The sequence below is a fragment of the Cottoperca gobio genome, chromosome 4 (assembly GCF_900634415.1).
Source record: "Cottoperca gobio chromosome 4, fCotGob3.1, whole genome shotgun sequence".
In the NCBI taxonomy this organism is placed as follows: Eukaryota; Metazoa; Chordata; class Actinopteri; order Perciformes; family Bovichtidae; genus Cottoperca; species Cottoperca gobio.
Window position 1 is genome coordinate 5,902,397 of NC_041358.1, and position 13,800 is coordinate 5,916,196.

At 41.3% G+C, this 13,800-nt stretch overlaps 2 protein-coding genes across 8 annotated transcripts in view; one reads left to right on the top strand and one right to left on the bottom strand.

Annotated features, from left to right (window-relative positions):
* Positions 1-275: 275 nt before the first annotated feature.
* pdzk1ip1 (PDZK1 interacting protein 1) lies at positions 276-8,389 on the top strand. Of its 2 annotated transcripts, none has more exons than XM_029428814.1 (5): positions 276-407; positions 6,382-6,464; positions 7,113-7,239; positions 7,624-7,710; positions 7,954-8,389. In XM_029428814.1, the coding sequence occupies exons 1-5, from the start codon at positions 364-366 to the stop codon at positions 8,024-8,026; spliced, it is 414 nt and encodes a 137-aa protein (XP_029284674.1). In that variant the 5' UTR covers positions 276-363; the 3' UTR covers positions 8,027-8,389. The 2 variants fall into 2 exon arrangements, with proteins under 2 accessions (XP_029284674.1, XP_029284675.1); XM_029428815.1 differs by having other exon boundaries at positions 7,957-8,389.
* A 2,033-nt stretch (positions 8,390-10,422) lies between these two features.
* patj (PATJ crumbs cell polarity complex component) overlaps positions 10,423-13,800 on the bottom strand; it is a 129,456-nt gene continuing 126,078 nt past the window's right edge. For 5 of the 6 annotated variants that reach the window (XM_029429256.1, XM_029429259.1, XM_029429258.1 and 2 more), the window contains one exon: positions 10,423-13,665. In XM_029429256.1, the coding sequence (XP_029285116.1) occupies positions 13,519-13,665 (147 nt within the window). In that variant the 3' untranslated portion in view covers positions 10,423-13,518. The remainder of the gene's footprint in view (positions 13,666-13,800) is intronic. The other variant, XR_003832118.1, reaches the window with a different exon arrangement.

The window sequence follows — 13,800 nt, forward strand, 5'->3', positions numbered from 1 at the left end:
AGGGTTCAAAATACAATAAGGAAAAATCTATTTTGATAGTTAAGAAATTAATGAATTAGGTTGTGACCAGAGTTAATGCACATATTAATGACACAAATTACACATTTTAAATATACAGTAAACATCCTGTTTCCTAGTTATAACGTAAACATGTATTACATTTTTTTTGTTTTTTTTGGGATCCTCATATTCTCAATAAAATATGGCTAAATACTAAACATCTAAACGGCTAAAGGTGCTAGCAACACATTTACACGATTTATTCATATTTTGGCAAAAATATGATTGTTTAAAGTGTATATAGCGGGAGTCGATGTGAATATTGTAACGGACTACAGCTGCTGTCCTGAAGAAGATGTGAAGATGCAAGCTACAAACTGTTCAGAGGTTCCTGCCCAGATTAGTAGGTGAGTATTTGATTCTTGAATGATAGATTTTCAGTGTAATGTTTCGTTAAAATTCAGCTCAAACTAATCATTAAAAAGAAAGCAACAGAGGAGTATATAAAATATAAGATGTATTTATCTGCTGTAACGTAAGCAGCTGTTAGCATGTACGGCTAATTAGTCAAAACGGAGCCATCCATCCATCGTCTACCGCTTATCTGGAGTCGGGTAGCAGGGGCAGCAGCTCCAGTAAGGAACCCCAAACTTCCCTTCCACGGGCCACATCCGCCAGCTCCGACTGGGGGATCCCGAGGCGTTCCCAGGCCAGTGAGGAGATATAATCTCTCCACCGAGTCCTGGGTCTTCCCCGGGGTCTCCTCCCAGCTGGAAGTGCCTAGAACACCTCCCGAGGCGCCCAGGTGGCATCCTTACTAGATGCCCGAACCACCTCAACTGGCTCCTTTCAACGCAAAAGGAGCAGCGGCTCTACTCCGAGTCTCTCCCGTATGGCTGAGCTTCTCACCCTATCTCTAAGGGAGACGCCAGCCACCCGCCTGAGAAAACACATTTTGGCCGCTTGTACCCGCGATCTCGTTCTTTTGGTCATGACCTAGCCTTCATGACTATAGGTGAAGGTAGGGATGAAGATCAACCGGTAGATCGAGAGCTTTGCCTTCTGTCTCAGCTCTCTTTTCGTCACAACGGTGCAGTAAAGCGAATGCAATACCGCCCCCTCTGCTCCAATTCTCCGGCCAATCTCTCGCTCCATCGACCCTTCACTCGCGAACAAGACCCCGAGGTACTTGAACTCCTTCACTTGGGGTAATGGCTCATTCCCTACCCGGAGTAGGCAATCCACCGTTTTTTTGCTGAGCGACATGGCCTCAGATTTTAAGGTGCTGATCGTCATCCCAACCGCTTCACACTCGGCTGCGAACCGATCCAGTAACTGCTGAAGGTCACAGACCGATGATGCCATCAGGACCACATCATCTGCAAAGAGCAGCGATGAGATCCTCAGGCCACCAAACTGCAACCCCTCTCCTCCACGAATACGCCTCGATACCTTGTCCATGAAAATCACAAACAGGATTGGTGATAAAGCGCAGCCCTGGCGGAGGCCAACATTCACTGGGAACGAGTCCGACTTACTGCCGAGTATCCGGACACAACTCTCGCTTTGGGCGTAGAGTGCCCTCAGAAGTGACCCCCTCGCCCCATACTCCCACAGCACCTCCCACAGTATCACCCGGGGGACCCGGTCATAAGCCTTCTCCAGATCCACAAAACACATATAGACCGGATGGGCATACTCCCAGGCCCCCTCCAGGATCCTTGCGAGAGTGAAGAGTTGGTCCGTTGTTCCACGACCAGGACGGAATCCGCATTGTTCCTCATCAATCAGAGGTTTGACTATTGGCCTGAACCCTCCTTTCCAGCACCTTGGAGTAGACTTTACCAGGAAGGCTGAGAAGTGTGATACCCCTGTAGTTGGCATACACTCTCTGGTCCCCCTTTTTGAATAAGGGAACCACCACCCCGGTCTGCCACCCCCTAGGCACTGTCCCAGACTTCCACGCAATGTTGACGAGGCGCGACAACCAAGACAGCCCCTCAACACCCAAAGCCTTCAGCATTTCTGGACGGATCTTATCAACCCCTGCGGCTTTGCCACTGTGGAGTTGTTTGACTACCTCAGTGACTTCCATCAGGGAAATTGACGATGATCCCCCATCAGCTTCCAGCTCTGCCTCTATCATAGAGGGCGTGTTAGTCGGATTCAGGAGTTCCTCAAAGTGCTCCTTCCACCGCCCGATAACCTTCTCAGTCAAATTCAGCAGGGTCCCACCTTTGCTGTACACAGCTTGAATGGTTCCCCGCTTCCCCCCCCTGAGGTGCCGGACGGTTTTCCAGAAGCACCTCGGTGCCGACCGAAAGTCCTTTGAGTCCTTCGGTACCCTGCAACTGTTTCCGGAGTCCTCCCGGATAACATAACCCGGAAGGACTCCTTCAGTTGGACGGCTTCCTTGACCACCGGGGTCCACCATGGTGTTCAAGGGTTACCACCCCTTGAGGCACCTAAGACCTTGAGACCACAGCTCCTCACCGCAGCTTCAGCAATAGACGTTTTGAACATTGCCCACTCAGGTTCAATGCCCCTAACCTCCACAGGGATGTCTGAAAAGCTTCGCCGGAGGTGTGAGTTGAAGATCTCCCGGACAGGGGCTTCCTACCAGACGTTCCCAGTTCACCCGCACTACCCGTTTGGGCTTACCAGAGTCTTCACCCACCCCTTGATCTAACTCACCACCAGATGGTGGTCAGTTGACAGCTCTGCCCCTCTCTTCACTCGAGTGTCCAAAAAACTAATCCTAAACTAAACTATAATTCTTTTGAAAGCCTTGTTCTTACGCTCTCAAACCCAACATGGAAAACAATAAAGCTAACTTTATTTGTTACTGTGTACCCTGGTCCGTATTCTGAATTTCTATCTGACTTCTCATAATTTTTATTTTTAAGTTTAGTCCTTAAAACAGATAAAGTAATTATTGTAGGTGACTTTAATATTCATGTGGATGTTGATAGTAACAGCCTTAATAATGCATTTATCTCATTATTAGATTCAATTGGGTTCAGTCAGAATGTACATGAACCAACTCACTGTTTAAACCACACTCTGGACCATGTTCTGAGATATGGTGTTGAAATTGAAAGTTTATCAGTGTGTCTCTCATAATCCTCTTCTGTCAGACCATTTTTTAATAACCTTTGAAGTCGTGTTACTGGACTACATGCCAGTAGGCAAAATATCTATCTGTCTGATAGTGTTGTGACTAAATTGAAAATGATTCCATCAGCACTTAATTCAATACCAGGACTCAATATCATTATAACGGAGGACTCCAATGCTAACTTTAGTCCCTCCCAAATTAATCATCTTGTTGATAGTGCTGCAGCCTAACTCGACTCTGTCGCTCCTCTAAAGAAGAAGATCATAAAACAGAAAACAGAAAAAGAAAGCTCCATGGCTTAATTTACAAATCCGCAAACTAAAACAAAAGTCGAGAAATCTTGAAAGCAAATGGCGTTCCACTAAATAGGAAGAATCTCGTTTAGTCTACTTAGATAATCTTAAAACATATAAGAAGGCTCTCCGTAATGCCAGAGCAGCTTATTACTCTTCATTAATAGAAGAAAAATAAGAACAACCCCAGGTTTCTTTTCAGCACTGTAGCCAGGCTGACAGAGAGCCACAGCTCTACTGAACCTTCTATTCCTATATCGCTCAGCAGTGACGACTTCATGAGCTTTTTTAACGATAAAATTATACTTATTAGAGACCAAATTAATCTTCTCCTACCCTCAATTGGTAATGACTTAACTTAAACCTCCGGAATTTCAACAGCTGTAACTCCTGAAATATATCTTTATTGCAATCAACCTTAACCAACTAACTCAAAAGGATGCAGAAAAACTAGTCCATGCATTTGTTACTTCAAGGCTGGATTACTGAAACTCATTGTTATCAGGTTGTCCCAAAAAGTCGCTTAAGACTCTTCAGTTGATCCAAAATGCAGCGGCACGTGTATTGACAAGAACTAGGAAACGGGATCATATTACTCCTGTGTTAGCTGCTCTGCACTGGCTCCCGGTAAAATACAGAATATAATTCAATATCCTTCTCCTGATCTACAAAGCATTATGGTCAGGCTCCAGCATATTTTAAAGATCTCATAGTACCTTATAAACCAACTAGAGCATTGCGCTCCCAGACTGCAGGGTTACTTGTAGTTCCTAGAGTCTCTAAGAGCACAATGGGAGCCAGAGCCTTCAGCCATCAAGCTCCTCTCCAGTGGAACCAGCTTCCAGTTTGTGTTCGGGAGGCAAACACCCTCTCCACATTTAAGAGCAGGCTAAAGACTTTCCTTTTTGATAAAGCTTATAGTTAGGGCTGGCTCAGGCTTGCCTTGGATCAGCCACAAGTTATGCTGCTATAGGCTTAGAGTGCCGGGGGACACCTCCCTGCTCTCTTCCTTCTCTCTTCTCTCCTCCCCTCCCTCTCTTCTTCTCCCTCTCTATCTGTATGCATTTATGTAAATGTATGTTACTAACTCAGCATCCGGGGCATCATCCCCAGAGTTTCTGTGTCTCATGTGGCAGGTTGCCACTGATAAAGTTTACGTCAGGATCAGGAATCGCGGCTGCGCTTGCTGCCCTGGTCCTGCCGGACACCAGGAAGACTTTTTGACATTATCCTGGATTCATCCATACTTTCTCTTTTTTGATGACAACATAATTTTTGTCAAATGTTGTATTTGTACTATGTTGTTTATCCTGTACACACAACATCTATTGTCTGTCAGTCCTGTGAGAGGGATCCCTCCTCAGTTGCTCTCCCTGAGGTTTCTTCCATTTTTCCCCCTTTAATTGTGCGGTTTCTTTTAGGAAGTTTTTCCTTGTGCGATCCGATGGTCTAAGGACAGAGAGTGTCGTATCCTGTACAGTCTGTAAAGCACACTGAGACAAATGTGTAATTTGTGATATTGGGCTATATAAATAAATTTGATTTGATTTGATTTGAACATGCGGCCTCAGATCAGATGATACGATCACATAATCGATCATTGACCTTTGGCCTAGGGTGCTCTGGTACCACGTACACTTATGAGCATCCTTATGTTCGAACATGGTGTTTGTTATGGCCATTCTATGACTAGCACAGAAGTCCAACAACAAACAACCGTTCAGGTTTAAATCAGGAAGGCCGTTCCTCCCAATCACGCCTCTCCAGGTGTCTCCATCGTTTCCCACATGCGCGTTGAAGTCTCTCAGCAAGACTACAGAGTCCCCTACTAGAGCCCCCTGCATGGGTTTATTCAGGGTCTCCAAGAAGGCCGAATACTCCGAACTGCTGTTTGGGGCATAGGCACAAACAACAGTCAGAGTTTTCGACCCCAGCGGTTTTTCCCATGAGTGGTGGGCCCACAGGATTGATGGATGGGAGGCACCACGTAGCTTCTTCGGGCTGTGCCCGACCGGGCTCTGTGGTAAACCCGGCCACCAGGCGCTCGCTGTCGGGCCCTCCCTCTGGGCCTGTCTCCAGATGGGGACTCCGGGCTTCCTCCGGGCAGGGTCTCTCCTTCTCTTTCCCCACTCTGTATCATGAGGTAGTTTTGAACCATTCTTAGTCTGGCCCCTCGCCTGAGACCAATTTGCCTTGGGAGACCCTACCAGGAGCACCAGGCTCCAGAAACAGCTCTCAGGTTCATAGAGGCACACAAACCTCTCCACCACGGTAAGGTGACGGTTCCCGGAGAGGTCAAAACGGAGCATTACTTCCAACTCCAAAAGTTAGCATGCCATTAACTAAATAAAAGAAAACCTCAACTCCTTTTGGGTAAAAAAATAACTTACAAAGCGAGTGTCAGCGTTAATATGTAGCTAAAGGTGATAGAAATCTGCCAGGGACAGTTGACATTTCAGCAAAATCAACAGTTGACTACAAAAAATGAGAAGCTGTTTTTGTTAAGAGAGTTTTTAATGAGTAGATCAAACTAAAACTTCAAAAACAGGGAATAGAAAAATAAGAAATATTATATTATATTAGACAAGGAAAACATCATCTCAGCCCTAGTGGAAAATATGCCATTGAAAATGTGTCAAACTTATAGATGAAAACAAATGTGCAGTCCTCAGGTTTAATAAACAGATACATTATACTTGTATTGAATTCTAAGCATCAGATTGTAGGTCCGTCTGAGAGAAATCAGAAACGGAAAAGGTTTTTAGTTGGGCCATAAACACAGAGAGCAGATAAAAGCTTTTCCTGTGAACCAGAGTTTTTATTGTGAGTTTGAGTTAAACATTAACAGAACACCTGATCTCACTCTGCTGTTAGTCTCACACTCTGGGTTTAAAGATTCAACTCGACACCTGAAGCTTCAGGTTTAACTCTTATCGTGGTTCTTTAGAACTTTGTTTTTTCTCCTGTCAGTGCCAAGGGACCAGCGATGGGAACATCTTGTGCAGCGATTTCCTGTTTGTTGCTGAGTGTGGGAGCGGTGACGGCCCAGACAGGTACGAGCTGTTCCAACTCTACAAACAGTTCTACTACTTTATATTAGTCATACTAGTGTTCAAATTACTACATTATACAGGTTACATTTTTTCCCTATCAATGAATGTTATGCATTTGATTTTCTTTATTAATTGGTTTCTCTATATAATGTCAGTAAATACTGAAAGTTAAACCCAATATATTCAGTGGTGGAAGATGTACTCCACAGTGTATAAATACATAAAAGTCCTGCATTCAAAATGTTACTAAAGTGAAACTACAAAAGTATTAGCATCAAAACATTTCAAAACATTGGACGCAATTTTTAGGATTAAATGAAAAAGTAATTGGTGATAAAGAATTAGGTGTACAAGGAAGCAGCTTCTATTTCCTGCTAATGTCATTATTGGGGTCATTTAAAGGAGATGCACCTTGTGAACGTCACAGTTCTCTCTTCCTAAACTCGACATTTACTAAAGTATTGTACTTAAGTTCAAATGTACTTTAAATCAGTAATTCTATTTCATTACATTTTAGAGGGAAAACTTTTTACTTCACTATTATTCTTATTGTGGTTACAGAGACATGTCTTGTAAAAGGTTATGTAATGGTTTATTTTAAAAGAGTTTGGATGACCTCTGACCTCTGAGTGTGTGTTCGTGTTGCAGCTCAGTCTCAGATGAGTGAGCGTGCACTGCCTCAGTGGCTTACTGGCATCATCGCAGTCTCCGGCTTCCTCTTCCTGTCCTTCGTCGGCTTCCTAGTGAAGAAGGCCTGGTGTGAGAAGCACAACAGGTTAGACAGTTTTTAGTAAACTTTTTATTTTGTTATATTTACTAATTTTGACAAACAGGAACCATCATGTGGGAAGAGGAGTGATTAAATACATTGAATAGACACAAGTTGCAGATATCCTTTTGCTATTTAACTACAACTACAATTTAACTGTTAATTGATAAAATAATCGTCAGAGTATTTGTTAGTTACAGTCTGAAACTGAGAATGCTGAAAACATTTTTGGTGCCTGCTGTAAATATTTTTAGTTTTTGTTGTGGACTCACCCGAGTATCTCTAAAGTCTTAGCTTTGCTCTTAAAATCTTACATTTCTGATATATTTTCTGAACAAACGTAAATATTTTTTTATTAATGCAGTCCTAATAAAATGCATCTGTCTGCAGGATCAAGACCACTGTGGAGTCGGTGAGAGAAAATGATTATGTCATTACAGACGAAAACACCTACGAGACCAGCCTGGACATGGTCAGGTAGGACCATCAACAACAACATGCTTTATTTGTTCTCCCTCCCTCCCTTACTTTGATACTTTATGTACATTTTGCTGAAAATACTTACACACTTTTACTTAAATAAGGTTTTAAATGTAGGACTTGTACCTGTAGTGGAGTATTTCCACAGTGTGCTATTAGTACTGTTACTTCAGATAAGGACATGAGTATGTCTTCTTACACTGATAACTACGTTTTAATAACAGTGTGTTTGACCATCAGAAGCAAAGAAGACATGAACGCTTACGACAACCTGGTGATCGACTGCACTGAAGACAAGGTTACCACCATGTGACTGTCCTGCACTGATCCTATTAGCTGTCTGAATGTCGTCCTCACCAACTCTGGACGGAGAAAACACACACAATTATTTTTTTACAGACAATGTTGTCTTTGTTTTGTCGGACCGGTTGTCCCTAGCGGGTGGAGCTTAGAGTGAAGAACTTCAGATATCATCCATGTTGAATTGACTTACAAATATCTTCTGTGACCGTTTGATTTGTTTTTGTTCTCATTGTATCTTCAAATTCTATCATTTAGCAGAAAGTACAAGATTATTATATGGTTTATTAATAATTTGTGCAAAATGCACGTTTTTCAGTCACCTCTTGATATTCCGAGCAGTAAACACCAGGAAAGCAGCTGTTTGTCCTGTGATCTTAATAATAAGTTATGTTTTGTAACAAACTGCTGTGTCGACTCTCATTACTGATCAATGAAAGAAGGACCTGCTATTAATAATTAAACACTCTGACAGTAAAGTCGTTACAGAAAATAGTTACTGCACAGTGAGCAGCACAGACCCAGAGGAGGGTCGTATCAGTCTCTTGCAGGTGACAACACACACAGGTTTCATACAGACAGCGACCTCTCACACCTGTGCTGGAACATAGACACCTGAAGACAAAAAAACTGATTATAGTTCAGGAAGACTCCTGCGAGGTAGATTGTGCTCTCTTTGCAGTTTAATAAAACACAGATCATATGAGCACAAAACAAACAGATTTACCTCAGAGACAACAGAGAGCCTCTTTGGATCAATATCAATGAAAAGGGATCAAACTGAGCAGTTTGGGGACATCAGGTGATGGCTGAGCTGCAGGTCTTTTTTTATGATTTGAAAGTTAGATTGGAGCCGTTTAATCATTTTTTTAGTTTTAGTTTTCTTACAGGTTTCTGATTCACAACTTCTCTCATTTCTGCCCATTCCTCAAAAACGTAATCTCTGAACAAATTGTACCATTAGAGCTGGTATACTGGCGATATGATCTTCTCCCAGATCTCTCAGTATTAGTGTCTCTGTGGATCAGTAACTGTTAGCAGATGAATGTTGGAGGTCTTTAACCAACATCCATTACAGAGTTTGTCCACCAGATAGCCCTGACAGGTTGATTGTTACACCGTAAAATGTCCTTTTAGAACCAAAAACAAACTGCATCTCATGCAGTTGAAAGCCCTGGGAAAAGCTACCAGTTACAATTATTTCAAATGTATTCAAAATGTCATGTGTTTATGTTTTTATATATACATATTGGTCTCAAATATTGATAACTTCATTGAGTATCAATTGGACTCGAGACTCTAAATCCTGGTACAGAGCGTGAGAAACAGACTTTACAGCTTCATCTTTAACTCTTTGCTGTAATTTGTGTCAATCTCAATTTTAGGACATTTAATGACAAAAAATAAAGTCTATAAAATCTGCTGTGGTATCAGCCGAATGCTGTTTAGGCCAACCCTAAAACCATTTATTTGGTCAGAGATTTTGTTTTTTAGGGCTTTTTTGGTGGGCGTGAAATGTTAAAAATGAGCGGCTCAAATGCATAAACATAGACAAAAAAACCTACACAAAGCTCATTAAAGACCCATTAAAAGATTAGAGATTAGAAGAAAAAGACTGGATTTCACTATGGCTTTGATTGAAGTTTGCTGCGTTTAAACTTTTTAAAGGGATTTTAGCACTGCGGCTCGCTGCACTGGAACAACATGAGGAAACAAGAGAAATAGCTTTTCATTATCATAAAATAAATACCACTGTACTGCATCACTTTCCCCAGAACTCAAACATTGTTGTCACTGAATGGCTCATAAAATTAGCTGTAAAAATACAAACTTGTCGGACCATAATACAGTTCATAAAGCCTCGTTCAGACAGGTGTAACATTGCAGCAGGAAGCAGGAAATTACATATTTACTGAAGAGTAACTCATCGTTCAGGACATCGTAACCATGGGGAAATTACATTCAGCAGGACAAAGACAAAAGCCTCCCCAGGGGGCGCCAGTTAAAGATACTGCAGGAGGTCAATTTGAGTCAATGTGAACACACAGACATGAGATATTGATAATATTGATATAATTCGGTATCACGAGGATTTCCTTATCTCTGATGTCCTTCCAGAAATCCACTCAAATGACAGAAAAAAGACAGCGCAGAACTTGCCTGAGAATCATCATATTTTTACGTTTTCTTCAGAATCAAAGTAATCCAGTGATAGTTGTGAGAACATCCATGGGTACACTGAAAACAAGATCTGCTAATAAATACTTAAGCATACTTTTAATGGTGACAATTTGACTAAATGTTAACAAATTTAGGCAAACATGTAAAGTTGTCTATTGAAAGAAAATGATGGGACATTTACATCTGGAACCAGAGGCACATGAAATGATTCCTCCCCCTTTGCAACTCTATGTCGTCAATATTTTATTTTAGCAGATGAAGCAGTTGTACTTTTTCACAGGACTTTCTTTCAAAGAGTCTCAATCTATTCATTATTTGTTTATTGTGCTCGGACTTATAGAACTCTCCATTTTCTCTATAAATAGTACCAAATGACATACTTCTTTCGAGGAAAACTTTGGAGGAAATGATCAAGAAATTACGTAAAATAAAGTGCAACCTCAGCTGGTTTTTGGCAGCGACTCTGAACGAGTCCTGTGTGAAGGCAAACCAAAGCTGCAGGGTTTTCATTGAGGTTTCTGACTGTTCATACAGAGATTCAGACACTGGCACAAACATATCGGTGCTCATAATAATTAAAACAACAAAAAATACATTGTTAATTACCAGCAAGATCAAAAAATAATTTACAGTTCATCTACTCTGACATCTACAAATCAAGGTACCAACAATTAAGACAGTACTTATAACAAACAAGGCTGAACATTAAGTATTTCGCACTTGATTGATATGTGTAAAGTACAAGATCCTGCAGAGACAAACAAACTGTTCCTCCATTCCGACGCCGCTGCTAAATACTTCAATTACACATCTAAATATCCGAACAGAGTACTGCGGTATCAGACTAGACGTCAGCAAAACTAGAAGTAGTAGTTCCAAACACACAACGACCATCTCATTGTAGATTTAATATTGAAAGCAACAGTCTGACATTTCCATAAATCCTCTTGTTCTCCGTCTAGACTAAGGCTGAAGTTTGTCAGCATGTTATCTAACCTTCTCAAATCTATCTGTTATCTATCAGCATTTGTAAGTAACACAAAATATAAATAAATACAACTCAGAGTATAAATTGAGAGACGGGAGAAACTCAGCAGTTTTGAATGTTTGCCAATTTAAAGTTTGTCATTTACACCAGCCAGCGGCTAAAGCGCTAACGCTAGCTAAGAATAAGGTGGTAGCAGCTGTTCATAAAGTCAAACTTAGCTTTGCGCTAACGGGCGTATTCACTAAGAGGAGTTTGATCACTAAATCTAAACAGGCTCTTTTGTGTTTAAAGGTGGATTTCTCTGAAAGAGCTAGGCTAACAGTCCCCCCCCCGCTTCCAGTCTTTGTGCTAAGCTACGCTGAACAGAGATCTGAAACTTCTGTCTTCGCTAGAGGACAGAGAACAATACTTTTACTAAATGTCGGTCTGTTTGCTTTTATTCACGCCTACTTCTAGAAAGCCTTTTATTATTTTAAATCTCCATGGAGACACATTTTTATCATTTTTCTCTCCATGACAACGATCATGTGGAAGACACTGTATCTGTTGCCGGGGGCGACAGGGGGTCTCCAAGCCCACCAAGTCCTGAGTCATCTCCATGGAGACACATTTAACATTTATATAATGTTTTCTTTTGTGTGTCAATATGGATTAATTACTGGAAGAAGAATGTGTGTGTATGAGGAATGAAATGTTTTTGTCGAATGATGCACTTTTTTTTACAAGAACTTAAGAACTAAACAGGAAACTTTAACTTTAACGGACTGAATTCTCTGATTTAACAGAAATGTGATGAACTTCAGGAAGTGTTTGTGAACAAAACCTTTTTAAAACCAGATTGTCTCTTTCATGAAGGAACGTTTTAGTGTTGTCTGTTATGATTAAGAGTTATAAGTACGGCTCATTGTTTTCAAAGTTTACAGGTTTTGACTTATGCTGATTTTGTCGGTCAGATTGTGTTATTTATGGCTTAATCCATTTATAATGTTCAAAGTAAACACCAGTAAGTACTTAGACTTTCTTTGAAGAGTAAACACTGAAAACAATAAACCGCAGAAATTATCCTCGTAATGGATGTGTGTATCTTGCTTATGATGATTAGTACATTATCATATGGAAGTGTGGGACTGCCAATACTTAAAGGAAATCATTTACTAAATTGAAAAATTTGCAACCATTTTAAATTTAAATGTTACCCAATTGTCATTACCATGTTTGAAAATACACAGTTACAGCCAACAAGTCCCTTTTGATGACTAGCTTCTTGTGTATAACAGCTGTTTCTTTTATAGGTTGTTTGTTCTGATGGAGAATAAAAAACAGATGTTGACGAGTGTTGAAACGATCAGTAGTGTTACACACTCCTCTCCAGTGGTTTCCATATTTATGATAACTGCTACTCAGTGGCTAACAGCTGAGCAGTCTTTAACCACAGAGGAGATGCTAAGCTAACGTGTGCAGTAGTGTCAGAGAACACACATTTTCACCAACTCTTCCCTTTTGTTCCTCTGGATTATAAACAAGAAAACAAACCTCCCTGTTGTCTATTTCTACCTGATTGTATTAACTAGTGCAGGCTGGATTTAAATGTCACTCCATCATGACTCCATATTGACAGAGATTTGTTTTTAGATGTTATCTGAATTGAGAGTGAGTCTAGTAACAGAGTTTCTCAACCTTTTCTCGCTCCTGAAGCCACATTTAAGTGTCAGATTTATCTTTTTTTGCTGCACTAGCAGATTTAGAACATTCTGACAACTGTTGGATGAATTTGACATTCATGTGGCCCAGATGTGGGATCCCTTCTTATCACCATGATGTTGACAGTTGTGGTTCAGACTAAAATATTGCAATAACATTTAGTTCAGACATTTATGTTCAAATGTGCAAATACATCCAGTAGTTGTTGAGATATCACAACAAGCTCAGCAGCCAAGATCATCGTCTATACACCTAAACTGATATCTATATCTCAGATGTTCCCCATGACCATATCTAAGTATCAGGTAACCCCATCTGTGGCCTGACCCCAAGGATGAGAAACTCTGTTTCAGGTATTTAAGTGGTGAGACACATGTGGTGCATGCTGCAAACACTGGTGTTTTACCACACAGGAAGTGTGTGTGTGTGTGTGTGTGTGTGTGTGTGTGTGCGTGTGCGTGTGCGTGTGGGGACCGCCTGATGCTGTTTATTCGTTTTTGCATGTTGGGAAGTTGAGAGTTCTTGATCCACGATGATTTGTAGTCCAAGAGTCAAAGTGTGTAAAGTCACAGAGTCATATATGTATGCATGCAGGTGTGTCTGAGTGTGTGTCCGTGTTTGTGTGTGTGTGTGTGTTATGACAGGATGTCCAGTGTGACGGTTCCTCTCTGTTTCTTCAGGATGGCGACCGCCTGCTCGTGCGTCGCTCCCTGCAGACTCTCCCCGTTCACCGACAGGATCTGGTCACCTCGCTTCAGACGCCCGTCCACCGCTGCTGCGCCCTGAAACACCAACAGGTGTTGATGTTATTAACAGTGTTGGTGACTAATTACATGTTACGCTGTAAATGTAAATGAAGTCCGTTACAGAATTAAATTAAAGTTACTAATCGAAAATGTTGTTGATCACAAAGGGGG